At 48.7% G+C, this 27,889-nt stretch overlaps 1 protein-coding gene across 1 annotated transcript in view; it reads right to left on the minus strand.

The window, feature by feature from the left end:
• Positions 1-27,889, minus strand: part of gfra2b (GDNF family receptor alpha 2b) — a 158,942-nt gene that overhangs the window by 73,514 nt on the left and 57,539 nt on the right. The window contains 1 exon segment of the mRNA XM_078429022.1: positions 7,414-7,759. Coding sequence (XP_078285148.1) covers positions 7,414-7,759 — 346 coding nt within the window.

A 27,889-nucleotide genomic window follows, 5' to 3' on the forward strand; every position in this document is an offset into this window, starting at 1 on the left:
AGATAGAGCTCTTAAGGATAGCGGAGTCAGGGGGTATGGGGAGAAGGCAGGAACGGGGTACTGATTGAGAATGATCAGTAGGGGCCGAATGGCCTCCTCCTGCACCTATTGTCTATTGTCTATTGTCTATTGTCCATTGTCTATTGATCTGCCTCTGGTCATTGTCACTTTGCAGTTGTGGGAGACTGCTGTGTGGGACAATGTTAATGTCGCCATACATTGCATCAGTGTCTCGATGGCTGAATAGGACCTAAGAATGTCCTGAAATAGGAGTCAAAGGCATTGTCAAAATGCAAGAGTCTCTTTTGATTTGAATTGGGTCACATTTGCATCTGCTGTATAAACCGTGTGCCTCACGGGTGTCTTTACAACCTTCAGAGATGTTTTATTTTAGGCTTTAGACTTTCGAGACCCAGCGTGGAAACAGGCTCATCGGCCCACCAAGTCCGCGCTGAACAGTGATCACCCCGTACACTAGCACTATCCTACACACCAGGGGGCACTTGACAATTTTACAGAAGCCAACTAACCGAGCTTAAACCTAACGTGGCATTCCCTTCAATAGACAATAGACAATAGGTGCAGGAGGAGGCCATTCGGCCCTTCGAGCCAGCACCACCATTCAATGTGATCATGGCTGATCATTCTCAATCAGTACCCCGTTCCTGCCTTCTCCCCATACCCCCTGACTCCGCTATCCGTAAGAGCTCCATCTAGCTCTCTCTTGAATGCATTCAGAGAATTGGCCTCCACTGCCTTCTGAGGCAGAGAATTCCACAGATTCACAACTCTCTGACTGAAAAAGTTTTTTCTCATCTCAGTTCTAAATGGCCTACCCCTTATTCTTAAACTGTGGCCCCTTGTTCTGGACTCCCCCAAGATTGGGAACATGTTTCCTGCCTCTAACGTGTCCAACCCCTTAATAATCTTATACGTTTCGATAAGATCTCCTCTCATCCTTCTAAATTCTAGTGTATACAAGCCTAGTCGCTCCAGTCTTTCAACATACGACACTCCCGCCATTCCGGGAATTAACCTGAGGGACCCTCAGTCCTGGTGGCTACGAGTTTAGGTTGGGCTTTCTATAATTACAGCAGGATTATAATTAGAGCAGAACTTCAAATGGGTGGCATGTTAAAGTACGTTTCAAAACCAGAGTTTAATCTGCAATTTAAGGGATGGCACGGTGGCGCAGTGGTAGAGTTGCTGCCCCACAGCGCCAGAGTCCTGTGTTCGATCCTGACTCCGGGTGCTGTGAGCGTGGGGGTTTTCTCCAGGTGCTCTGGTCTCCCCCCACACTCCAAAGGCGTGCAGGTTAGTAGGACAAATGGCTTCAGTAAAAATCTTTAAAGATTGTAAATTGACCCTAATGTGTGGGATAGTGCTTAGTGTATGATCAGAGGGCCATCGGAACACAGCTACCAGACTTGGAGGGCATCTACAACACACGATGCCTCAGAAAAGCCACCAGCATCCCCAAAGACTCTTCACACCCCTGCAACAGTTTGTTCGAACTCCTTCCATCGGGCAGACGATACAAGGCCTTCTACGCCCGCACCTCCAGACTCAGGAACAGCTTCATCCCCAGGGCCATAGCTGCTATGAACCGGTCCTGCTGAGCCGGATGGCCACAACGCATAGATCAACTTGCACTTTACCCTGTCTAAAAACTGTTACAATTGTTTCGTTTCGTTGGGTTGCTGTTAATTACTTAAATTATTGCATCGTATGGGAGGCGCATTCCCAATCTCGTTGTACCCCTGGGTACAATGACAATAAAGATATATTGTATTGTATTGTATTGTATTGTATTGTATTGTATTGTTGGTCAGCACAGACTCGGTGGGCCGAAGGGTCTGTTTCCACGCTGTGTCTCTAAACTACTTTCTCATATTCCAATCTTTTGACATGCAGTTCAGCGTTACATGATTTTGTTTGATTATTTACTGGAAATAAAAGTCAATGTACTGCAGATGCTGGGACTATGACATAAAAGCAGAAAATGCTGGAAACATTCAGCAGGCCAAGCAGTTCCTACAGAGAGAAGAACATTTCTTATGTCAACGTAGGCCCTTTGGCAGAATAATTCTAATTATTTGCCAGACCAGCCCAGGATATTTTAATGAACTGTGGCTGATTAAAACATTTTGGACACTGAGAGTTTAATTATTTATCAGAAATGCCTTTCTGTTCATTTTAACTGTGCAGTGCAAGGCCCTGCATTTGACTTGCAATTGCATTTAACTGTTTGCTCAATTCCTTAATGGGTAAAACATCTTTGTAATGTGTCAAATCCACACTGTCTCCATACCAATGTATGCTGCAATAAGTATTTCCACATATTATCATTGATACCTCAATTATTATCATAGAAACATAGAAACATAGAAAATAGGTGCAGGAGTAGGCCATTCAGCCCTTCGAGCCTGTACGCACCGCCATTCAATATGATCATGGCTGATCATCCAACTCAGTATCCTGTACCTGCCTCTCTCCATACCCCCTGATCCCTTTAGCCACAAGGGCCACATCTAACTCCCTCTTAAATATAGCCAATGAACCGGCCTCAACTACCTTCTGTGGCAGAGAATGCCACAGATTCACCACTCTCTGTGTGTAAAAAAACTTTCTCATCTCGGTCCTAAAAGACTTTCCCCTTATCCTTAAACTGTGACCCCTTGTTCTGGACTTCCCCAACATCAGGAACAATCTTCCTGCATCTAGCCTGTCCAACCCTTTAAGAATTTTGTAAGTTTCTATAAGATCCCCCCTCAGCCTTCTAAATTCCAGCGAGTACAAGCCGAGTCTATCCAGTCTTTCTTCATATGAAAGTCCTGCCATCCCAGGAATCAATCTGGTGAACCTTCTCTGTACTCCCTCTATGGCAAGAATGTCTTTCCTCAGATTAGGAGACCAAAACTGTACGCAATACTCCAGGTGCGGTCTCACCAAGGCCCTGTACAACTGCAGCAGAACCTCCCTGCTCCTATACTCAAATCCCCTCGCTATGAATGCCAACATACCATTCGCTTTCTTCATCGTTCCAATCTGTACTCCTGTCCAGCTAATTAAGAGACACAACATGTTGGAGTAACTCAGCGGGACAGACAGCATCTCGGGAGAGAAGGGATGGGTGACGTTTCGGGTCGAGGCTCTACTTCTGACAGTTTTGAGCTGCAGCACGGAAACAGGCCCTTCGGCCCACTGAGTCCACGCCAACCACCCATCACCCATTCACGTTAGTTCAACCTTATTCTATTTTTCGCATCCACTCCCTAAGCGCTCGGGGCAATTTACAGAGGGCCAATTAACCTACAAACCCGCACGTCTTTGGGATGTGGGAGGAATCCGGAGCACCCGGAGGAAACCCACGCGCTCAATGGGCGGACATGCAAACTCCACACAGACAGGTAGCACGCAAGGTCTGGATCAAACCCGGGTCTCTGGCACTGCTAGGCACCAACTATACCAGCTGTGCCACTGTGCGCCCCCCTATTCCAAATAACAGTAATTCCCTCAGACTGTGGGTCAGTGCGTCAGTGCGGGGAGATGGGGTGAGGCTGAAAACTGGGGCGCATGAAGTCTCATCAATAGAGGAGGGCTGCCTAAGCAGAATGACCCATCAGAGTTTGTTCCTGAACTTTCAATACCAGATGTTTGAATAGAAAAACACACAGCTGTATGCGATTTCTGTCCTGGGCCTCCTCCATTGTCAGAGTGAGGCCCAGCGCAAATTGGAGGAACAGCACCTCATATTTCGCTTGGGCAACTTACACCCCAGCGGTATGAACATTGACTTCTCCAACTTCAGGTAGCCCCTGCTTTCCCTCTCTCTCCATCTCTCCCCCTTCCCAGTTCTCCCACCATTCCTCCTGCCTCCGACTATATCCTATCTTTCTCCCATCCCCTCCCCTGACATCAGACTGAAGAAGGGTCTCGACCCGAAACGTCACCCATTCCTTCTCTCCCGAGATGCTGCCTGACCTGCTGAGTTACTCCAGCACTTTGTGTCTGCAGCTGTATTCAAATTTGAGTTTGTCTCTCTCTAAGATGTAACTAAATTATAATGGCAGAACAGTAATTTAAAATATCCAATTACTGTCACAGCTCGGGATGGAGAGTGGGAGGCTATAAAAAGACTAGTCAGCCTTGGTTTTATTTCTGCAATCTGATTTCATCTGCATCTTATTTCCATCTCTCTCTCTCTCTCTCTCTCTCTCTCTCTCTCTCCATCATCCACATGAGTTCACAAGGACAAGACACCAAATGCTTTCTGTGTCCTTCGAGTCAGTGTCGGGGAAGTCGTGAAGCTTGTCTTCAGTCTGGCCGTGGTTACTGACGGAGACTTTAGGCCTTATAGACTTTAAGAGATAAGGCGCGGAAACAGGCCCTTCGGCCCACCAAGTCCATGCCGCCCGGCGATCGTCCCGTACGCCAGCACTATCCTACACACACTAGGGGACACTTTGCAAATTTTACAGGAGCCAATTAATCTACAAACCCGCACGTCTTTGGGGTGTGGAAGAAAACCGGAGCACCCGGAGGAAACGCACGCGGTCGTAGGGAGAATGTGCATACTCTGTACAGACAGCACCCGTAGTCAGGATCGAACCCGGGTCTCTGGTGCTGCTAAGTAGCAACTCTACCGAGACGTCACCATGCCACCCACACGCCAGACCTGGTGAACGGTCACTGATCGGGGGAGATGCCTCAGGAGATCATAAGTGATAGGAGCAGAATTAGGCCATTCGGCCCATCAAGTCTACTCCGCCATTCAATCATGGCTGATCTATCTCTCCCACCGAACCCCATTCTCCTGCCTTCTCCCCATAACCTCTCACACCCGCACTAATCGAGAATCTATCTATCTCTGCCTTCAAAATATCTACTGACTTGGCCTCCACAGCCTTCTGTGGCAATGAATTCCACAGATTCACCACCCTCTGACTGAAGAAATTCCTCCTCGTCTCCTTCCTAAAGGAACGCCCTTTAATTCTGAGGCTGTGACCTCTGGTCCTAGACTCTCCCACTAGTGGAAACATCCTCTCCACATCCACTCTATCCAAAGCTTTCACTATTCTATGAGGTCCCACCTCATTCTTCTAAACTGTTAGAAGTAATACTGTGATGGCCAGCAATTCTCGGAATCTGCCTCTACATGGATCAGCTGAGATGATCCATGTACAACTCATTGACAATAGACAATAGACAATAAGTGCAGGAGGAGGCTATTCGGCCCTTCGAGCCAGCGTATACAAGCCTAGTCACTCCAGTCTTTCAACATACGACAGTCCCGCCATTTCGGGAATTAGTAACCCTATGCTGCATGCCCTCAATAGCAAGAATATCCTTCCTCAAATTTGGAGACCAAAACTGCACACAGTACTCCAGGTGCGGTCTCACTAGGGCCCTGTACAACTGCAGAAGGACCCCTTTGCTCCTATACTCAACTCCTCTTGTTATGAAGGCCAACATTCCATTGGCTTTCTTCACTGCCTGCTGTACCTGCATGCTTCCTTTCAGTGACTGATGCACTAGGACACCCAGATCTCGTTGTACGTCCCCTGTTCCTAACGACATACAGTAGACAATTAAGAATAAAACATAAAACATTACAATGGAGGGTCTTGGCAGGATGAAATTCCTCCTCGTCTTCCTAAAGGAACGCCCTTTAATTCTTAGGCTGTGACCTCTAGTCCTAGACTCTCCCACTGGTGGAGGGTGTGGGTTTTGAATTGAATTGAATACATTTTATTGGCCGTATGTACTGCAAGGAATGTGCCTTAGTGCTCCGCTCGCAAGTAACAACACGACATACAGTAGACAATTAAGAATAAAACATAAAACATTACAATAGACAATAGACAATAGGTGCAGTAGGCCATTCAATGTGATCATGGCTGATCATCCACAATCAGTACCCCGTTCCTGCCTTCTCCCCATACCCCCTGACTCCGCTATCTTTAAGTGCTCTATCTAACTCTCTCTTGAAAACATCCAGAGAGTCGGCCTCCACTGCCTTCTGAGGCAGAGAATTCCACAGATTCACAACTCTCTGAAGAAGGGTCTCGACCCGAAACGTCGCCCATTCCTTCTCTTCTGAGATGCTGCCTGACCTGCTGAGTTACTCCAGCATTTTGTGAATAAATACCTTTGATTTGTACAAGCATCTGCAGTTATTTTCTGAGTGAAAAAGTTCTAAACGGCCGACCCCTTATTCTTAAACTGTGTGGCCCCTGGTTCTGGACTCCACAACATTGGGAACATGTTTCCTACCTCTAGCGTGTCCAATCCTTTAATGATCAGCAGATATTTGGTCGGTAGACCTGGCTCGTGGTGCAGGCTGGGTCCCCACTGCAATAGACAATAGGTGCAGGAGGAGGCCATTCGGCCCTTCGAGCCAGCACCGCCATTCATGTGATCATGGCTGATCATTCTCAATCAGTACCCCGTTCCTGCCTTCTCCCCATACCCCCTGACTCCGCTATCCTTAAGAGCTCTATCCAGCTCTCTCTTGAATGCATTCAGAGAATTGGCCTCCACTGCCTTCTGAGGCAGAGAATTCCACAGATTCACCACTCTCTGACTGAAAAAGGTTTTCCTCATCTCAGTTCTAAATGCCCTACCCCTTATTCTTAAACTGTGGCCCCTTGTTCTGGACTCCCCCAACATTGGGAACATGTTTCCTGCCTCTAACGTGTCCAACCCCTTAATAATCTTATACGTTTCGATAAGATCTCCTCTCATCCTTCTAAATTCCAGTGTATACAAGCCTAATCGCTCCAGTCTTTCAACATATGACAGTCCCGCCATTTCGGGAATTAACCGAGTAAACCTACGCTGCACGCCCTCAATAGCAAGAATATCCTTCCTCAAATTTGGAGACCAAAACTGCACACAGTACTCCAGGTGCGATCTCACTAGGGCCCTGTATAACTGCAGAAGGACCTCTTTGCTCCTATACTCAACTCCTCTTGTTATGAAGGCCAACATTCCATTGGCTTTCTTCACTGCCTGCTGTACCTGCATGCTTCCTTTCAGTGACTGATGCACTAGGACACCCAGATCTCATTGTACGTCCCCTGTTCCTAACTTGACACCATTCAGATAATACTCCGCCTTTCTTATTCTTACCACCAAAGTGGATAACCTCACACTTATCCACATTAAACTGCATCTGCCATGCATCCACCCACTCACACAACCTGTCCAAATCACCCTGCAACCTCGTAGCATCTTCCTCACAGTTCACACTGCCACCCAGCTTCGTATCATCTGCAAATTTGCTAATGGTACTTTTAATCCCTTCATCCAAGTCATTAATGTATGTTGTAAATAGCTGCGGTCCCAGCACTGAGCCTTGCGGTACCCCACTAGTCACTGCCTGACATCCTTCCCACGCGACGGCCTTACCTGCACACGTGGTCGGTCTTGCAGGTCTGGTGCAGTGCCAGGCAGTTGGGCTTGTCCTTGCCCTCGTACGAGCAGGTGGGCACGATAGTCTGTCGGCGTCGCTCGGCGCAGGCCGGGTCGTTGCAGGAGCAGAAGAGCAGCCGGTAGCTGTACTCGGCCGGCACGCGGTCGAAGAACTGCCGCAGCGACTTGTGGCAGCGGCGGCGGCTGCAGGCGTCCGTGACCGACACGCGCTTGACGCAGGTGGAGATGTAGATGGAGCGGTACCTCTTGCACGTGTCGTTCAGGTTGCAGGCCTTGGCCGCGTCCAGGCACTGGTTGCCCCGCGCTCCCGCTGCCTCCATTCCTGCGGGGGGGGGGGAGAGAAGGAGAAAGGGGCGGTCAGCATCCGCGAGGGAATATCTCTGTACGTGAAGCCCCAGCTGCCCCGGGGGTTGCCAACGTTCACAAATCCCAAATACGGGACAAAGGGTGACGTCACGGCCCCGCGCCCCGGACCCCGCGTGACCTCACACAGCCAGCGGCCACGTGCTCCCGCTCCACTAATGGCTTCCGCACGTGGCCGCTGGCTGGGTGAGGTCACGCGGGGAGTGGGGCGGTGACAATAGACAATAGACAATAGACAATAGGTGCAGGAGGAGGCCATTCGGCCCTTCGAGCCAGCACCGCCATTCAATGTGATCATGGCTGATCATTCTCAATCAGTACCCCGTTCCCGCCTTCTCCCCATACCCCCTGACTCCGCTATCCTTAAGAGCTCTGTCCAGCTCTCTCTTGAATGCATTCAGAGAATTGGCCTCCACTGCCTCCACGTCCCTTCTTTGGGAGCGAGGAAGTTGGCAACCCTATACTAATACGGGACAAGGGCGGTCCCGTACGGTTCAAACCAATTTCGCCGGCTAATACGGGGACAGTTGGCAACCCTGGCTGCCCCACTCACACAGAAACCCCTCCAGCGATCGCAGTCCCATGGCAGACACAAAATGGCTGCTGGAGTAACTCAGCGGGACGGGCAGCATCTCTGGAGAGAAGGAACAGTCTGAAGAAAGGTCTCGACCCGAAACGTCACGCATTCCTTCTCTCCAGAGATGCTGCCTGTCCCGCTGAGTTACTCCAGCACTTGTGTACCTTCAATTTCAACCAGCATCTGCAGTTCTTTCCTGCACATCACCATCCCATCACGGCAGAGGGGTGAGTTCGGTTTTGTTTATCGTCACGTGTACCGAGGTACAGTGAGAAGCTTTTGTTGCCTGCTATCCAGCCAGCGGAGAGACAACGCATGGTTACGATCACCCTGTTTACAGTGTACAGATACATGATAAGGGAATAGCGTTTAGTGCAAGGTAAAGCCAGCAAGGTCCAATCAAGGATAGTCCGTGGGTCACCAAAGAGGTAGAGTTGCTGCCTTACAGTGAATGCAGCGCCTGAGACTCAGGTTCGATCCTGGCTGCGGGCGCCGTCTGTACGGAGTTTGTACGTTCTCCCCGTGACCCGCGTGGTTTTCTCCGAGATCTTCGTTTTCCTCCCGCACTCCAAAGACGTACAGGTATGTAGGTTAATTGACTGGGTAAAATGTAGAAATTGTCCCTAGTGTGTGTAGGATAGTGTTAATGTGCGGGGATCGTTGGGCGGCGCGGACTCGGTGGGCCGAAGGGCCTGTTTCCGCGCTGTATCTCTAAATAAAAATATATAGATCCTGACCGCGGGGTGCTGTCTGTACAGAGTTTGTACGTTCTCCCTGAGACCACGTGGGTTTTCTCCGGGCGCTCCAGATTCCTCCCACACTCCAAAGACGTATAGGTTTGTAGGTGAATTGGCTTTGGTAAAATTGTAAATTGTCCCTGGTGTGTAAGAAAATGCTTGTGTACAGGTGATCGCTGGTTCGGTGCGGACTCGGTGGGCCGTAAGGTAAGGTCTGTTTCCTCGCTGTATCTCTAAACTAAACTAAACTAAATCAGGATCCTTGGGTTCCTGCACAAGAGATTCCAGACTCTGGTTGTCGTTCAGTCTACTGCCAAATTTAGTTTAGTTTAAGTTTAGAGATAATGTGCAAAACAGGCCCTTCAGTCTCCCGAGTCCGCGCCAATCAGCGATCATCCATATACTAGTTCTATCCTACACACACTAGGAACAATTTACAATTTTACCAAGCCAATTAACCTACAAACCCACTCGTCTTTGGAGTGTGGGAGGAAACCGGAGCACCCGGAGAAAACCCACGTGGTCACTGGGAGAACGTACAAACTCCTTACAGGCAGCTCCCGTAGTCAGAATATATAATATAAGAAAATAACAGCAGATGCTGGTACAAATCGAAGGTATTTATTCACAAAATGCTGGAGTAACTCAGCAGGTTAGGCAGCATCTCAGGAGAGAAGGAATGGGTGACGTTTCGGGTCGAGACCCTTCTTCAGACTGATGTCGGGGGGCGGGACAAAGGAAGGATATAGGTGGAGACAGGAAGATAGAGGGAGATCTGGGAAGGGGGAGGGGAAGAGAGGGACAGAGGAACTATCTAAAGTTGGAGAAGTCGATGTTCATACCGCTGGGCGGCAAGCTGCCGTGGTCAGGATCGAACCGGGGTCTCCGGCGCGGTGAGGCAGCAGCTCTACCGCTGAGCCACCGTACAACGTGTTGTGGGGTTGCATCCTCCTGCTACTCAGTACATGGCCAGTCTGGGTCACCTGCAGAGATTATGCCCTGACCATCGGGCTCCCAGCCTGCGCCCCATCGCTCATCTGCAACGTCATTGCCTTCTCTCCCTGCTTGCAACTGATCCCGGGGATCAGTGTTGAAGCCGGTGTGGGAGATAACTACCTCATCGCTGTCGACAGAAGCTTGCAATGCCCATCGCAACAGTGACTACACTTCAAGGATTGGCTGTGAAATATATCTGCATCTGCTGACATTTTGAAGAGTGCTGTTGAAAGGAGAGTGTTTTGTTTTCCTGCCTCTCTTAAGTGTTTATTATTTATGGACAACTACCCACAGCCTGTGCACAACTGAAACACATGCCATTACACACACACGCACACACACACTCGTATATGCACACTCACTCCATACACACACACTCCATACACATACACTCCATACACACCCACACACACTTCATACACACACACTCATACATACATACACACACATACATGCACAGACACTCATACATGCACATACACATACACACATACACGCAAACACACTCTCACAAACACATACTCATACACACACACTCATGCACACACATACACACACTCACGCACATACACACACCCAAAAACACACACATATATACACATACTCATATACACACACACATATATACACACACACATATATACACACACACATATATACACACACACATATATACACACACACATATATACACACACACATATATACACACACACACATATATACACACACACATATATACACATATGCACATATATACACATATATACACATATATACACATATATACACACACACTCATATACACACACACACACACACACACACATACACTTCATACACACACAAACAATGCACACGTGCACACTTCCATCAATACAGCTGCCATATTTTGCAGCCTCCATTGTCTGAGTGAGCTCATTCCTGTGTTCATGATCGCCATGTGTCAGTGAGATACGACTGCCTTTCTGCAACAGTGCAAAGTAAACCCTAGTTACGTTCTACACCTGAAGACTACAAAAGCGGAACATGTCGGTTATTGTTTTGCATCATTAACTGTGGAAAAACATTGTAAAGATCAATTTTTCAAGATGATGTTAACACAGGTGACAATATGCTGAGAGGAGTCGGCAGATGGAGCCCACTCTAGTGTTTAGTTCACTTTAGTTTAGAGATACATTTCGGAAACAGGCCCTTCGGCCCATCAAGTCCGCACCGACCAGCGATCCCCGCACACTAACACTATCCTACACACACTGGGGACAGTTTACATTTATACCAAGCCAATGTTTGGGGTCAGGGCCCTTCATGAGCACTGGATGTGAACACCACTCCTCACGTAGCAGCCTCACCCCTTGGGTTTTTTTAGATTTAGAGATACAGCACGGAAACAGGCCCTTCGGCCCACCGAGTCCGCGCTGCCCAGCGATCCCCGCACATTAACACTATCCTACACACACCAGGGACAATTTTTACATTCACCCAGTCAATTAACCTGCAAACCTGTATGTCTTTGGAGTGTGGGAGGAAACCAGAGATCTCGGAGAAAACCCACGCAGGTCACGGGGAGAGCGTACAAACTCCGTACAGACGGCGCCCGTAGTCAGGATCGAACCTGAGTCTCCGGTGCTGCATTCGCTGTAAGGCAGCAACTCTACCGCTGCGCCACCGTGCCTCCTAGAAGCTTCACTAGATGCCAGGGTATCACGGTGGCGCAGCGGTAGAGTTGCCGCCTTACAGCGCTGCCAGCGCCAGAGACCCGGGTTCGATCCCGACCACGGGTGCTGTCTGTACGGAGTTTGTACGTTCTCCCCGTGTTCGCGTGGGTTTTCACCGAGATCTTCCGTTTCCCCCCACACTCCAAAGACGTGCGGGTTTGTAGGTTAATTGGCTCGGTGTAAAGTGTAAACTGTCCCTAGTGCGAGTAGGGTAGTGTTGATGTACGGGGATGGCTGGCCGGTGCAGACTCGGTGGGCCTGTTTTCGCTCTGTCTTCAAAGTCGGTGCTGGGTGAACTCAGCCTTGTCGTGGCGAGAGGGTTGGGCAGCAAAGTTCTGGAGGAGCTGACGGAATCGATTCGGAAGGGTCTCAAGCAGAATGTATGACTGAGGGTACAGCAGAACCCTCTGGAGATGCACCGGCTTTTCTCCAGCAAAGTGAAGAAGGGTTTGCATTCAAAGAGTCCCCGCCATCTTCAATGATGTCCCTGCACCATCAATGAGCATGGTTGATAAGCAAGGCATCACAAAATGCTGGAGTAACTCAGCAGGCCAGGCAGCATCTAGGAGAGAGGGAATGGGTGACGTTTCGGGTCGAGACCCTTCTTCAGACTGAGGAAGGGTCTCGACCCGAAACGTCACCCATTCCTTCTCTCCTGAGATGCTGCCTGACCTGCTGAGTTACTCCAGCATTTTGTGAAATAAATACCTATGATCTTAAGAACGTCATCTACATAACATGTACCTCAAAGAAGGTGGTTTCATCTCAGGTTTACTACAAGCTGGTATCACAAAATGATCTGAAGGGTCTGAAGAAGGGTCTCGACCCGAAACGTCACCCATTCTCTCTCTCCTAGATGCTGCCTGACCTGCTGAGTTACTCCAGCATTTTGTGATACCTTCGATTTGTACCAGCATCTGCAGTTATTTTCCTACACAACTTGACCAGCAGGTTCCTCACTACCTCCACTCCAGTCACGTCTTTGTGCCGATATATAAATGAATCAAGATAGATTTTGGCCTTACTGCCTGTTATTCAACAAACAAAAACAGCTGTTATTTAGAAGAGTTGATCCCTTGTTAATATATAATTCAAAGCACCTGTCAGTGCCAGCAGAGGGAGATGATAGAGTTTAACCCGAGGAGACAAATGGACCCATGGGGCGAGCTTCAATGGAAGATCTTTGTACATCGTCTTTGGCACTGAGGCTCGATTGCAAAACCTGGCTTGCAATGGTCTACTGCGGAAATGGGCTGGGCGTTCGAGAGACACATTAGAAACATTGTTTTCACCGATCGGTATGTTTGGGCTTTGTTTGTTCAGATGGGGCAGATCACAGAGTCACACGGCACAGAAACAGGCCCGTTCATCCACCTTGTCCGCGCCAACCTCGATGGCTTTCTAAGCTAGTCTGCACTTGGCCCACATCCCTCCCCAAACCTTTCCAGCCCAGCATTGTGGCAATCCTGTGCTATAATAATCCATGTACGTTCTGTGTTCATAGTCATGTTCATAGACATGTCGCAAACATGATGGCGTCGTTGAAAGTTCAAAGGAGATGTGCCGGGCAAGTTGGTGGGAGCCTGAAAAGCATTGCCTGGGGTGGTTGTGGAGGCAGATATGATCAAGGTAAATGGAAGTGCATGGAATAGAGTCATAGAGTGATACAGCCTTGCGACCCAACTTGCCCACACTGGCCAACACGTCCCAGCTACATTAGTCCCACCTGCCTGCGTTTGGCCCATATCCCTCCAAACCCTGTCCTATCCATGTGCCTGTCTTACTGTTTCTTAAACGTTGGGATAGTCCCAGCCTCAACTACCTCCTCCGGCAGCTCGTTCCATTCACCCACCGCCCTTAGTGTGAAAGATTTACCCCTCAGATTCCCATTAAATCTTTTCCCTTTCACCTTAAACCTATGTCCTCTGGTCCTCGATCTCTCGAATAGAGGGATATGGATCATGTACAGGCAAATGAGGTCAGTTTAACTGAGGATCATGTTCGGCACAGACATTGTGGGCCGAAGGGCCCGTTGCTATGCTGCATTGTTCGATGTTTAGTTTAGTTTAGTTTAGAGATACAGAGCAGAAGCAGGCCCTTCGGCCCACCGAGTCCATGCCGACCAGCGATCCCCGCACATTAACACTACCCTAGGCCATTTAGAACGGAGATGAGGAAGAACTTTTTCAGTCAGAGAGTGGTGAAGGTGTGGAATTCTCTGCCTCAGAAGGCAGTGGAGGCCAGTTCGTTGGATGCTTCCAAGAGAGAGCTGGATAGAGCTCTTAAGGATAGCGGAGTGAGGGGGTATGGGGAGAAGGCAGGAACGGGGTACTGATTGAGTGATCAGCCATGATCGCATTGAATGGCGGTGCTGGCTCGAAGGGCTGAGTGGCCTACTCCTGCACCTATTGTCTATTGTCTATTGTCTATTGTCTATTGTCACATGGGAGCAATTTACATTTTCACCAAGCCAATTAGCCAACAACCCTGTACGTCTTTGGAGGGTGGAAGGAAACCAAAGATCTCGGAGAAAGCCCACGCAGGTCACGGGGAGAACGTACAAACTCCGTACAGGCAGCGCCCGTAGTCGGGATGGAACAGGGGTCTCTAGCGCTGCAAGGCAGCAACTCTACCACTGCGCCACCGTGCCATGTTCCGAATTCTTTTCAGTCCTTTTTACAGATTTAATTCATTTACATATTTGGAAGAAAATATACGGCACTAACGCAAAGGAATTGCAGGTTTGGCTTCACAAAGGAACAGTCGCGTTTAGTGACCGCCATTGACTACATGGCAAGAAGACTTCCCCCTGCACACAAGTGGGGCCTTGGTCTTATTTCTGGTGTGGAAATTTGGCTTCTGCTTGAATCTCGACGCACAAACCTCCTCATCTTTTCTTGCTGCCATTTCTAGAGAGATCGCCAATCTACTAATCTAGTCTGAAGACGTACAATAAGATCTGGGTGTCCCAGTGCATCAGTCACTGAAAGGCAGCATGCAGGTACAGCAGGCAGTGAAGAAAGCCATGGAATGTTGGCCTTCGTAACAAGAGGAGTTGAGTATAGGAGCAAAGAGGTCCTTCTGCAGTTGTACAGGGCCCTAGTGAGACTGCACCTGGAGTACTGTGTGCAGTTTTGGTCTCCAAATTTGAGGAAGGATATTCTTGCTATCAAGGGCGTGCAGCGTAGGTTTACTAGGTTAATTCCCAGAATGGCGGGACTGTCATATGTTGAAAGACTGGAGCGACTAGGCTTGTATACACTGGAATTTAGAAGGATGAGAGGAGATCTTATCGAAACGTATAAGATTATTAAGGGGTTGGACACGTTAGAGGCAGGAAACATGTTCCCAATGCTGGGGGAGTCCAGAACAATGGGGCACAGTTTAAGAATAAGGGGTAGGCCATTTAGAACTGAGATGAGGAAAAACTTTTTCAGTCACAGAGTTGTGAATCTATGGAATTCTCTGCCTCAGAAGGCAGTGGAGGCCAATTCTCTGAATGCATTCAAGAGAGAGCTAGATAGAGCTCTTAAGGATAGCGGAGTCAGGGGGTATGGGGAGAAGGCAGGAACGGGGTACTGATTGAGAATGATCAGCCATGATCACATTGAATGGCGGTGCTGGTTCGAAGGGTCGAATGGCCTCCTCCTGCACCTATTGTCTATTGTATATTGTTTATTGCCTGGGCCCGTTCCTTTTCTCCAGAAACGCTGTCTGTCCCGCTGAGTTACTCCAGCACTTTGTGTGTGGGTCTATCTTCGGTGCAAGCCAGCATCTGCACTTCCTGCGTATTAAAATCTAGTGAAGCAGGTCAAAAGGTTGGATTCTTTACGCCTAAAAAATTTGGACTCAATCTGTTTGTAATTTACGCCTCACATAAATCTATCTGCAGCAAATGGTCTCAGAATTCCCCAAAGCTGAAAAGTTTGGAAAGAGTTTGCACTGCAGGGAACTGCCAATTTCTCAAATTGCTCCAAATTCACCATTATTCCTCACGATAGAACCGTTCGCTTCCTGCATGTCCACCAGTTCTGAATGCAGCAGGTCTCAGAGACAATTACCATCGGCGTGACAACCTTCCCATCATCTCATGGCAACATCAACACTGTCAACGTGAACCTCTGGTTTCAGAATATTACTTGCTGTAGAGTGTTTGTATTCATTTCAAATCTTGCATCTCCTCCTCCTGCCTTTCTGTTTCCCTCCCTCTTCTCCTCCCCTCTCCCTCCCACACCCCCCTCCTCCAACTCAACTCCCCTTCCTCTAACGCTCTCTTCCCCTCCCTCTGCTCTCCTCCTCTCCCTCCTCCTCCCACACCCTCCTCCCACTCGCCTCCAGGCAGATGTGACAGTGGTGTTTAAGAAACCTTCGGATAGGCAAATGGATGTGCAGGGAATGGAGGCGTGTGGGCTATGTGCAGGCACGTAAAAGAGATGGTCTTGGCATCATGTACAGCACAGACATAGTGGGCCGAAGGGCCTGTTCCTGTGCTGTACTCTTCTATGTTCTATGAATTCTCCTTTGGGTAAGTGGCCACTTAAGTTCTCTCAGTGGGTGAGTTGTTATAATCTGGCGGGAGGTCAAGTGTCCAGCGGCAGGTTGAGTTTAAGGTTGTTATGTCCAACACCATGCTCCCACCAAGTGCCACCCCCCCCCCCCCCCCCCCTCACAATTAGTCATAGAGTCATACAGCGAGGAAACAGGCCCTTCGGCCCAACTTGCCCACACCGACCGACGTGTCCGATCTACAATACCAGCTAACAATGATCTATTCTACATTTACCTTAATCCCCATCCCCTTTGATGTCTCATTTTCACACCTTACACACCCTTACCTCTGTGTCTCCCCCTGCCTGCCGTGACTCAGTCTGAAGAAGGCTCACTCTCAGTTTGCTCTCTATTGTACAACAGAAAAGGTTTGGTAGAATTATTTGGTGCAAACGCCAAAATCTTCTGAGGAGGTGGCGGCTTTGACGAACCTCTTTGTGGTTGCATCGATGGATTGGGCCCAGGGTAGATGTTCAAAGATATGCACAGGATAGACACAAAAAAGCTGGAGAAACTCAGCGGGTCAGACAGCATCTCTGGAGAAAAGGAACAGGTGAGGTTTCGGGTCGAGACCCTCCTTCAAAGATATGCACGCACAGGAACCTGAAACTGTTGACTCTCTCCAACACCGTCCTGCAAATGAAGACAGGTTTGTGAATCCATGCCTCGCCGTTGATGTGAAATGCAGGGGAGGACTTTTGGTTTTAGAGACACAACGTGGAAACAGGCCCTTCGGCCCACCAAGTCCGCAACGGCCAGCGATCCCCGAAACATTAACACAATCCTACACACACGAGGAACAATTTACACATACACCAAGCCAACTAACCCACAAACCTTTAAGTCTTTGCAGTGTGGGTGGAAACCGAAGATCTCGGAGGAAAGCCCACGCAGGTCACGGGGGGAACGTACAAACTCCGTGCAGATAGTCGGAATCGAACCCGGGTCTCCGGCGCTGCAAGCACTGTAAGGCAGCGAGTCTACCGCTGCGCCACCGCGCCAAAGGGAAATGTGTAGGAAGGAACTGCAGATGCCGGTTTAAACCGAAGATAGACACAAAATGTTGGAGCAACTCGGTGGGACAGGCAGCATCTCCGGAGAGAAGGAATGGGTGACGTTTCGGGTCGGGACGTCTGAAGCCTGAAGAAGGGTCTCGACCCGAGACGTCACCCATTCCTTCTCTCCAGAGGTGCTGCCTGTCCCGCTGAGTTACTCCAGCATTTTGTGTCTCTCTTCATGTTACAGGGAGAATCAGTGGGAAATAGGATTGCTCCATGAAGCAAAATAGACTCGATGAATGCACGCGCTATATTGTAAAGAAATTGAGCAAAGTCATTTTCTTATTCAAAAACAAAATACTTTATCTCCATCCCAATCTCCCTGGCACCACACCTGGAGTGCTGACTTTTCGGGTCGGGACCCTTCTTAAGACTAACATTGGTACTCTACTGAACGGATATTCAATTAAATGCCGACTGACATTTATCCTCCAGTTGTGACCTTGTACACAAGATGCCATCTTCTGTTCCTGTATATCCTGCCCTGGTCAGGCTGAATTAGATCCTCAGTCATTGATAATTGAAAACAGAAAACGGAAATTTATACAGCAAAATTAATTTCCTGCAATGAATATTAAAACAAATGAACAGAAAAACAGCGGACTGTCTGTGTTTAATTTCCAAATCTCAGTTCCTCCCAGTGGGAGAGAGAGAGTTGGTGACAAAGGCATTGAGAAGGGTCTCGACCCGAAACGTCACCGATTCCTTTTCTCCAGAGATGCTGCCTGACCCGCTGAGTTACTCCAGCATTTTGTGTCTTTCTCCGGTTTAAACCAGCATCTGCAGTTCCTTCCTACACATTATTCCATAAAATGGATGATTTCCATAAGTTCATAAGTGATAGGAGCAGAATTAGGCCATTCGGCCCATCGAGTCTACTCCGCCATTCAATCATGGCTGATCTATCTTTCCCTCTTAACTCCATTCTCCTGCCTTCTCCCCATAACCCCTGACCACTAGATGGAATGTAGTGGAAAAATAATACTAAAACCAAAAAATATTATTGGTAGGTGCTTCAAATGAAATTTGATAAGCAAATTAAGCAAGAGACCCAGGTTCCATCCTGACTACGGGTGCGGTCTGTGCGGAGTTTGTATGTTCTTAAACAAGCCTATCTTGTGCCTACAGATAAGACCATTGAAGACCACAGGCTAACCATGGTTTACTTGCTTGGTTTAAACCCGACTTCTGTTTATTGACAGCGATGAAATCCAGTGGGCGGTCACGGTGGCGCAGCGGTAGAGTTGCTGCCTTACAGTGCTTGCAGCGGCAGAGATCCCCGGTTGGATCCTGTCTGTACGGAGTTTGTACGTTCTCCCTGTGACTGAGTGGGGTTTTCTCCGAGATCTTCAGTTTCCTCCCACACTCCGAAGCCGTGCAGGTTTGCAGGTTAATTGGCTTGGTGTATGTGTAAATTGTCCCTAGAGTGTGTAGGATAGTGTTAGCTGCTCGGTGCAGACTCGATGGGCCGAAGGGTCTCTTTCCGTGCTATATTTCTAAGCTAAAACAAAATGGCCCCCGCTCCTCTCTTCCATTAGTTTCCTGTATCCACTGGGTGACTGCCATCTAGCAATATATCACATCTATGTATCCCCAACATCTATCTATTTCACTCCAGCACAGCTACAGCTAGACTTTACTTGAGACTTTAGAAAACAGGCCCTTCGGCCCAACGAGTCCACGCCGAACAGCGATCGTGCACTAGCACTATCCTGCACACTGGGGACAATTTACAATTTATAGAAGACAGTTACATTTGAAATGTAGGAGGAGACCGGACCACCTGGAGAAAATCCACGCGGTCACACGTGCAAACTCCATACAGACAGCACCCATGGTCAGGATTGAACCTGGGACCTTGGCACTGTGAGGCAGCAACTCTACCGCTGCGCCACTGTGCCATACTTATGCAGGTTCCTCCCACATTCCAAAAACGATCATATCGAATGGCGGTGCAGGCTCGAAGGGCCGAATGGCCTACTCCTGCACCTATTTTCTATGTTTCTATGTTTCTATGTACTGGTTTGTAGGTTAATTAACTTCTGTAAAAAATTGTCCTTGGTGTGCGTGGAATAGAACGAGTGTACGGGGTGATCGCTGGTCGGCACGGACTCGGTGGGCTGAAGGGCCTCTTTCCACACTGTATCTCCAAAGTCTAAAGATACGGTGTCGAACCAGATCCTTCAACCCACCCAGTCCACACCATGCAGCAATCACCATCCAGCGTACAGTGGTTCTATCCACACACACTGGGGACAACTTTTGACAAAAGCACGGTGGCGCAGCGGTAGAGTTGCTGCCTTACAGCGAATGCAGCGCCGGAGATTCAGGTTCGATCCTGACTACGGGCGCCGTCTGTACGGAGTTTGTACGTTCTCCCCGGGACCTGCGTGGGTTTTCTCCGAGATCTTCGGTTTCCTCCCACACTCCAAAGACGTACAGGTATGTAGGTTAATTGGCTGGGCAAATGTAAAAATTGTCCCTAGTGTGTGTAGGATAGTGTTAGTGTGCGGGGATCGCTGGGCGGCGCGGACCCGGTGGGCCGAAGGGCCTGTTTCCGCGCTGTATCTCTAAATCTAAATCTAAATCTAACCTACCAACCTGCAGGTCTTTGGACTGTGGGAGGAAGACCGGAGCACCTGGAGAAAACCCACGAGGTCACAGGGAGAACGTACAAACTCCACAGTCAGGATCGAACCGGGTGTCTCTGGTGCAGTGAGGCAGCAACTCTACCGCCGCGCCACCTTGACCATCCTGTTCACTGGAACTTGCTCCAGCCCTGATCTCCACTTGCCCTGACTCTCAATCTCCTGTGCTTCCCACCTCTCTTTACGACACTATCGTTTGTCAAATATCCAAACTCTGGACTCTCTCCAGTGGAGGACCGCGATCAAAAACTTTCCCACCCAGAGAGTTGTCAATCTGTGGAATTCTCTGCCGCAGAAGGCAGTGGATGCTTTCCAAGAGAAAGTTAGATTTAGCTCTTCGGGCTAAAGGAATCAAGGAATATGGGGGAAAAAGCAGGAACGGGCTACTGATTTCGGATGGTCAGCCATGATCACATTGAATTTAGGTGCACAGAGTCTCTTGCCCAGAGTAGGGAAATCGAGGACCAGAGGACATAGGTTCAAGGCGAAGGGGAAAAGATTTAAAAGGAATCCGAGGGGTAACTTTTTCACAAAGGTGGGCGTATGGAACAAGCTGCCAGAGGAGGTAGTTGAGGCTGGGACTATCCCATCGCTTAAGAAACAGTTGGGCAGGCACATGGATAGGACAGGTTTGGAGGGATATGGACCAAGCGCAGGCAGGTGGGACTAGTGTAATTGGGACATGTTGGCTGGTGTGGGCGAGTTGGGCCGAAGGGCCTGTTTGCACACTGTATCTCTCTATCTCTATGACTATCTCTATGTGGCTAAAGGGATCAGGGGGTATGGAGAGAAGGCAGGTACGGGATACTGAGTTGGATGATCAGCCATGATCATATTGAATGGCGGTGCAGGTTCGAAGGGCCGAATGGCCTACTCCTGCACCTATTTTCTATGTTTCTATGTTTCTATGAATGGCGGTGCTGGCTCAAGCTCAAAGGGCCGAATGGCCTACTCCTGCACCTATCTTCGATGTTTCGACGTTTCTATGTGTCAACTCCCTCCCTGCTTATTTTCCGATCCCATGCAGTTTGCCTGTGCGCTCCTGGCCTGGGTGTCTGCCTCTCCTGACGCCTTTATCGGACCCCTTTGCTTCCGTCGCCTCCGTGCACCTCAAACAGTTCCCTGCGCTGGAGGCCCAGCCAGATGTTGCTTCTTGCTGAGACGTCTTTAGTACCGAGTGGTTACATTATCCTGCGTCAAATTGGCCGCATTTCAAAAAATAATGCATTACAAGACACTTTGGGGATGCTCAGAGGACATCATAAAGATGTTATATAAATAGACATAAAACAGTTCCAGAGGAAGCACCAGAAACTGCAGATGCTCGAATAAACCTAATAAATCCCAATCTAAACCCAAACCCCACTCTCCACAGAGACGGCACCTGACGTCAGGATTGAACCAAGGTCCCCTCGTGCTGTGAGGTGGCACCTTGCCACTCGTAACCATCTGAGATCCTGCCTGAACTGCTGAATTCCTCCAGCTCTTTGCTCTATACTTCCGGGGGTGAATTTTACCCAGGACTGATTCACTGTCCTCCTCGATGGTCTGTGATCTGTGCACAAGAATGATCCAAGCAATGAGTGGGCGAGCGTTTGACCGCACTGGGCCTGTACTCGCTGGAGTTTAGAAGGATGAGGGGGGGACCAGAAACTGCAGATGCTCGAATAAACCTAATAAATCCCAATCTAAACCCAAACCCCACTCTCCACAGAGACCAAATTTGAGGAAGGATATTCTTGCTATGGAGGGCGTGCAGCGTAGGTTCACTACGTTAATTCCCGGAATGGCGGGACTGTCGTATGTTGAAAGGCTGGAGCAATTAGGCTTGTATACACTGGAATTTAGAAGGATGAGGGGGGATCTTATTGAAACATATAAGATAATTAGGGGATTGGACACATTAGAGGCAGGAAACATGTTCCCAATGTTGGGGGAGTCCAGAACAAGGGGCCACAGTTTAAGAATAAGGGGTAGGCCATTTAGAACGAAGATGAGGAGGAACTTTTTCAGTCAGAGAGTGGTGAAGGTGTGGAATTCTCTGCCTCAGAAGGCAGTGGAGGCCAGTTCGTTGGATGCTTTCAAGAGAGAGCTGGATAGAGCTCTTAAGGATAGCGGAGTGAGGGGGTATGGGGAGAAGGCAGGAACGGGGTACTGATTGAGAATGATCAGCCTTGATCGCATTGAATGGTGGTGCTGGCTCGAAGGGCTGAATGGCCTCCTCCTGCACCTATTGTCTATTGTCTATTGTCTATTGACCTTATTGAAACTCACCGAATAGTGAGCGGCCTGGATTGAGTGGATGTGGAGAGGATGTTTCCACTAGTGGGAGAGTGTAGGACCAGAGGGCACAGCCTCAGAATTAGTAGATGTTCCTTTAGGAAGGAGATGAGGGGGATTTTCTTTAGTCAGTGGGTGGTGAATCTGTGGAGTTCTTTGCCACAGGTGGCTGTGGAGGCCACGTCAATGGATATTTTTAAGGCAGAGATAGATGGATTGTTGATTAGTGCGGGTGTCAGGGGTTAAGGGGAGAAGGCAGGAGAATGGGGTTGAGAGGGAGAGACAGATCAGCCATGATTGAATGGCGGAGTAGACCTGATGGGCCGAATGGCCTAATTCTGCTCCTATGACTTATGAACTTATGAACTTACTAATCTAATAGATTCTTGATTAGTACCGGTGTCAGGGGTTGTGGGGAGAATGGGGTTAGGAGGGAGAAATAGATCAGCCATGATTGATTGATTGGCAGAGTAGACTTGATGGGCCGAATGGCCGAATTCTGCTCCTATCACTTATGAACATGAGCTTGAGCCGAGAGTCTTGGCTGATGGTGGTGTCTCCTCCTCGATGAGTAAATGATGAAAAGACTATGTGCTAATTGTTCCATTTGATTAACGCGGCCTTTAAAAAGTGGCGGGGTATGAAGGAAGGAATTGCAGATGCTGGTTTAAATCGAAGATAGACACAAAATTTTGGTAGGACAAATCAAAATAGGACGTACAGGGTAAATGGTAGGGAATTGAGGAATGCAGTGGAACAGAGGGTTCTGGGAATAACTGTGCATTGTTCCCTGAAGGTGGAATCTCATGTGGATAGGGTGGTGAAGAAGGCGTTTGGTATGCTTGCCTTTATAAATCAGAGCATCGAATATAGAAGTTGGGATGTAATGTTGAAATTGTACAGGGCATTGGTGAGGCCAAATCTGGAGTATGGTGTGCAGTTCTGGTCGCCAAATTATAGGAAGGATGTCGACAAAATGGAGAGGGTACAGAGGAGATTTACTAGAATGTTGCCTGGGTTTCAGCACTTAAGCTACAGAGAGAGGTTGAACAGGTTGGGTCTTTATTCTTTGGAGCGTAGAAGGTTGAGGGGGGACTTGATAGAGGTTTTTTAAATTTTAAGAGGGACGGACAGAGTTGACGTGGGTAGGCTTTTCCCTTTGAGAGTGGGGAAGATTCCAACAAGGGGACATAACTTCAGAATTAAGGGACAAAAGTTTAGGGGTAACATGAGGGGTAACTTCTTTACTCAGAGGGTGGTGGCTGTGTGGAATGAGCTTCCGGTGGAAGTGGTGGAGGCTGGCTCGATTTTATTATTTAAGAGTAAATTGGATAGGTATATGGATGGGAGAGGATTGGAGGGTTATGGTCTGAGAGCAGGTAGATGAGACTAGGTCAGAGAAAGTGGTCGGCGTGGACTGGTAGGGGCCGAACGGGCCTGTTTCCGTGCTGTAATTGTTATATGGTTATATGGTTATATGGTTATAAAATGCTGGAGTAACTCAGCGGAACAGGCAGTATCACTGGAGAGAAGGAATGGGTGACGTTTTGGGTCGAGACCCGCCTTCAGACTGATGTCAGGGGAGAGGGAGATGCATTGATCAGGAAGTGTAAGGTGTGGAAATGGGACAAAGGGTATGGAGATCTAGGAAAATGTAGAATAGATCATTGTTAGTTGGGAGAAGGTGACAAGAAAGCAAGAAAGAACAGCACCTCATATTTCGCCTGGGCAGCTTGCAGCCCAGTGGTATGAACATCGACTTCTCCAACTTTAGATAGTTCCTCTGTCCCTCTCTTCCCTTCCTCCTTCCCAGATCTCCCTCTATCTTCCTGTCTCCACCTATATCCTTCCTTTGTCCCGCCCCCCGACATCAGTCTGAAGAAGGGTCTCGACCCGAAACGTCACCCATTCCTTCTCTCCCGAGATGCTGCCTGACCCGCTGAGTTACTCCAGCATTTTGTGAAATAAATACCTTCGATTTGTACCAGCATCTGCAGTTATTTTCTTATAGAGAGCAAACAGTGATCAAATGTAGTCGGAGACAGTAAGACTCTTCGGAGATACTGGGAAGGGGGAATGATGGAGAGAGAGGGAAAGCAAGGGGTTACTTGAAGTTCGAGGAGTCAATGTTCAAACCGCTGGGGTGGAAGCTGCCCAAGTGAAATATGAGGAGTTGTTCTTCAAAAAGTGGCACTGGGTCTCCAGAATGCATAGGACCAGCAGCCACGGTTTCAGTCAATAATCCTCAACACTCGGGCAATGCATCGGCTCGATTTGCAGCATTCAGGTGATGTTAACTCACACAGCATGGAGATAAATGACCAGGTTGCCATGAATAGAGATTGCCTTGTGAACGAGGAACATGCAGCAACATTTCTTTGATTTACTGCAGGCTGTAACGGATTTTACTTTATGAAGATTACTGAGCCACACGTCCTGGGTTATTCATGAAGGTTGCTGTTTTGAGCTGCGACCTTTTCAAAAACAACCAACATTTATCCTCCAGCTTCAACGGCTCCAAACAAGCCGAGATGTTTCCCCCCCCCCAGTGAGAAACCGAACGCAAGTTAACTCCCGAGCAGAGCAACTAAACTTTACACCAGGCTCAAACCGAAGACGATAGGCACAGAAAGCTGGAGTACACTGGAATTTAGAACGATGAGAGGGGATCTTATCGAAACGTCCAAGATTATTAAGGGGTTGTCTGAAGAAGGGTCTCGACCCGAAACGTCACCCATTCCTTCTCTCCCGAGATGCTGCCCGACCTGCTGAGTTACTCCAGCATTTTGTGAATAAATCGATTTGTACCAGCATCTGCAGTTATTTTCTTATACTTATTAAGGTGTTGGACACGTTAGAGGCAGGAAACATGTTCCCAATGTTGGGGGAGTCCAGAACCAGGGGCCCCAGTTTAAGAATAAGGGGTAGGCCATTTAGAACTGAGATGAGGAAAAACTCATTTCTGCGGAACTATTTCTGATCGCTCGTTCAGGTGAGATGCCACAGAGATTCCCGAACAGCATCACTCAGCAATTCCCCAGGGCACGGCTGGAACAAACAGAACAAAGACTGAAAAACTTTTTCACTCAGAGAGTTGTGAATCTGTGGAATTCTCTGCCGCAGAAGGCAGTGGAGGCCGATTCACTGGATGTATTCAAGTGAGAGTGAGATTTAGACAGTTAGGCAGGTACATGGTTTCATGATTTTATGCACCTCTATAAGAAGGATGAGAGGAGATCTTATCGAAACGTATAAGATTATTCAGGGGTTGGACATGTTCGAGGCAGGAAACATGTTCCCAATGTTGGGGGAGTCCAGAACAAGGGGCCACCGTTTAAGAATAAGGGGTAGGCCATTTAGAACTGAGATGAGGAAAAACTTTTTCGAATCCGTGGAATTCTCTGCCTCAGAAGGCAGTGGAGGCCAATTCTCTGAATGCATTCAAGAGAGAGCTAGATAGAGCTCTTAAGGATAGCGGAGTCAGGGGGTACGGGGAGAAGGCAGGAACGGGGTACTGATTGAGAATGATCAGCTATGATCACATTGAATAGTGGTGCTGGCTCGAAGGGCCGAATGGCCTACTCCTGCACCTATTGTCTATTGTCTACTTTCTATATGTTTCTAAATCTTTTCATAATGGAGAAGGACTCACGGCCCCTAGGTCTGGAGTCAGTCCTTCTTGCCAACCTCTCTCTCCGCTTCTCTTTCTTGCTCATTTAGACATAAACCGAGTCCTTCGTCTCCAGTCCAGCCATTTTCTAACGTGGCTCCATTCAGATTCACGTTGGGTATTCCTGTGAACATCCATGGGACTCCCTTTTTAATTTTCTTTTAGAGATACAGTGAAGGAACAGGCCCTTTGGCCCACCGAGACCGTGCCGGCCGGCGACCCCCCTACTCTAGTTCTATCCCACGCACCAGGGAGAACTTATGGAAGCCAATTAACCTACAGACCTGCACGTCTTTGGGATGTGGGAGGAAACCGGAGCGCCCGGAGAAACCCTATGCAGTCACAGGGAAAAGGTACAAACTCCGTACAGGCATCATCTGTGTACCCACCCAACAGTCTTTCCAGGTGAGACAGAGATTCACCTGCACCTCCTCCAACCTCATCTATTGTATCCGCTGCTCTAGGTGTCAACTTATTTACATCGGCGAAACCAAGCGCAGGCTCGGCGATCGTTTCGCTCAACACCTTCGCTCAGTCCGCCTCAACCAACCTGATCTCCCGGTGGCTGAGCACTTCAACTCCCCCTCCCACTCCCAGTCTGACCTTTCTGTCATCGGCCTCCTCCAGTGCCATAGTGAGGCCCACCGGAAATTGGAGGAACAGCATCTCGTATTTCGCTTGGGCAGCTTGCAGCCCAGTGGTATGAACATTGACTTCTCCAACTTTAGATAGTTCCTCTGTCCGTCTCTTCCCCTCCTCCTTCCCAGTTCTCCCTCTACCTTCCTGTCTCCACCTATATCCTTCCATTGTCCCGCCCCCCTGACATCAGTCAGAAGAAGGGTCTCGACCCGAAACGTCACCCATTCCTTCTCTCCTGAGATGCTGCCTGACCTGCTGAGTTACTCCAGCATTTTGTGAAATAAATACCTTCGATTTGTACCAGCATCTGCAGTTATTTTCTTACTCATCTGTGGTCAGGATCGATTGAATAATTGATATTTTATTGTCACAGGTACTTACGATACGATACGATAGAACTTTATTTATCCGAGGAGGGAAATTGGTCTGCCAACAGTCTTTATAAAACACAAGATACATGAAACATGAAATTAAGGTGATGAGTGGAGAGGATTGGGGTTGTGCACAGATTGGGGAGGGGGGAAGGGAGGGGAGTCAGTCTACCCCATGACAGAAGGGGGGGGGAAATTGTACAGTTTGATAGCCACAGGAAAAAACGATCTCCTGTGGCGTTCTGTACTGCACTAGGTGTAGTGAAATTCTTTTTGATGCATACAGTGCAGAGGTATGCAAAGTGTCGCTATGTGTAGGGCACCGACAGAGATACAAAAGTATTCAAACGCAGGCTCGGCGATCGCTTCGTTCAAAACCTGCGCTCGGTCCGCATTAACCAAACTGATCTCCCGGTGGCCGAGCACTTCAACTCCCCCTCCCATTCCCAGTCTGGCCTTTCTGTCATGGGCCTCCTCCAGTGCCATCGTGAGGCCCACCGGAAATTGGAGGAACAGCACCTCATATTTCGCCTGGGCAGCTTGCAGCCCAGCGGTATGAACATCGACTTCTCCAACTTTAGATAGTTCCTCTGTCCCTCTCTTCCCCTCCTCCTTCCCAGTTCTCCCTCTACCTTCCTGTCTCCACCTATATCCTTCCATTGTCCCGCCCACCTGACATCAGTCTGAAGAAGGGTCTCGACCCGAAACGTCACCCATTCCTTCTCTCCTGAGATGCTGCCTGACCTGCTGAGTTACTCCAGCATTTTGTGAAATAAATACCTTCGATTTGTACCAGCATCTGCAGTTATTTTCTTACTCATCTGTGGTCAGGATCGATTGAATAATT

Source organism: Rhinoraja longicauda, chromosome 36, assembly GCF_053455715.1.
Source record: "Rhinoraja longicauda isolate Sanriku21f chromosome 36, sRhiLon1.1, whole genome shotgun sequence".
NCBI lineage: Eukaryota > Metazoa > Chordata > Chondrichthyes > Rajiformes > Arhynchobatidae > Rhinoraja > Rhinoraja longicauda.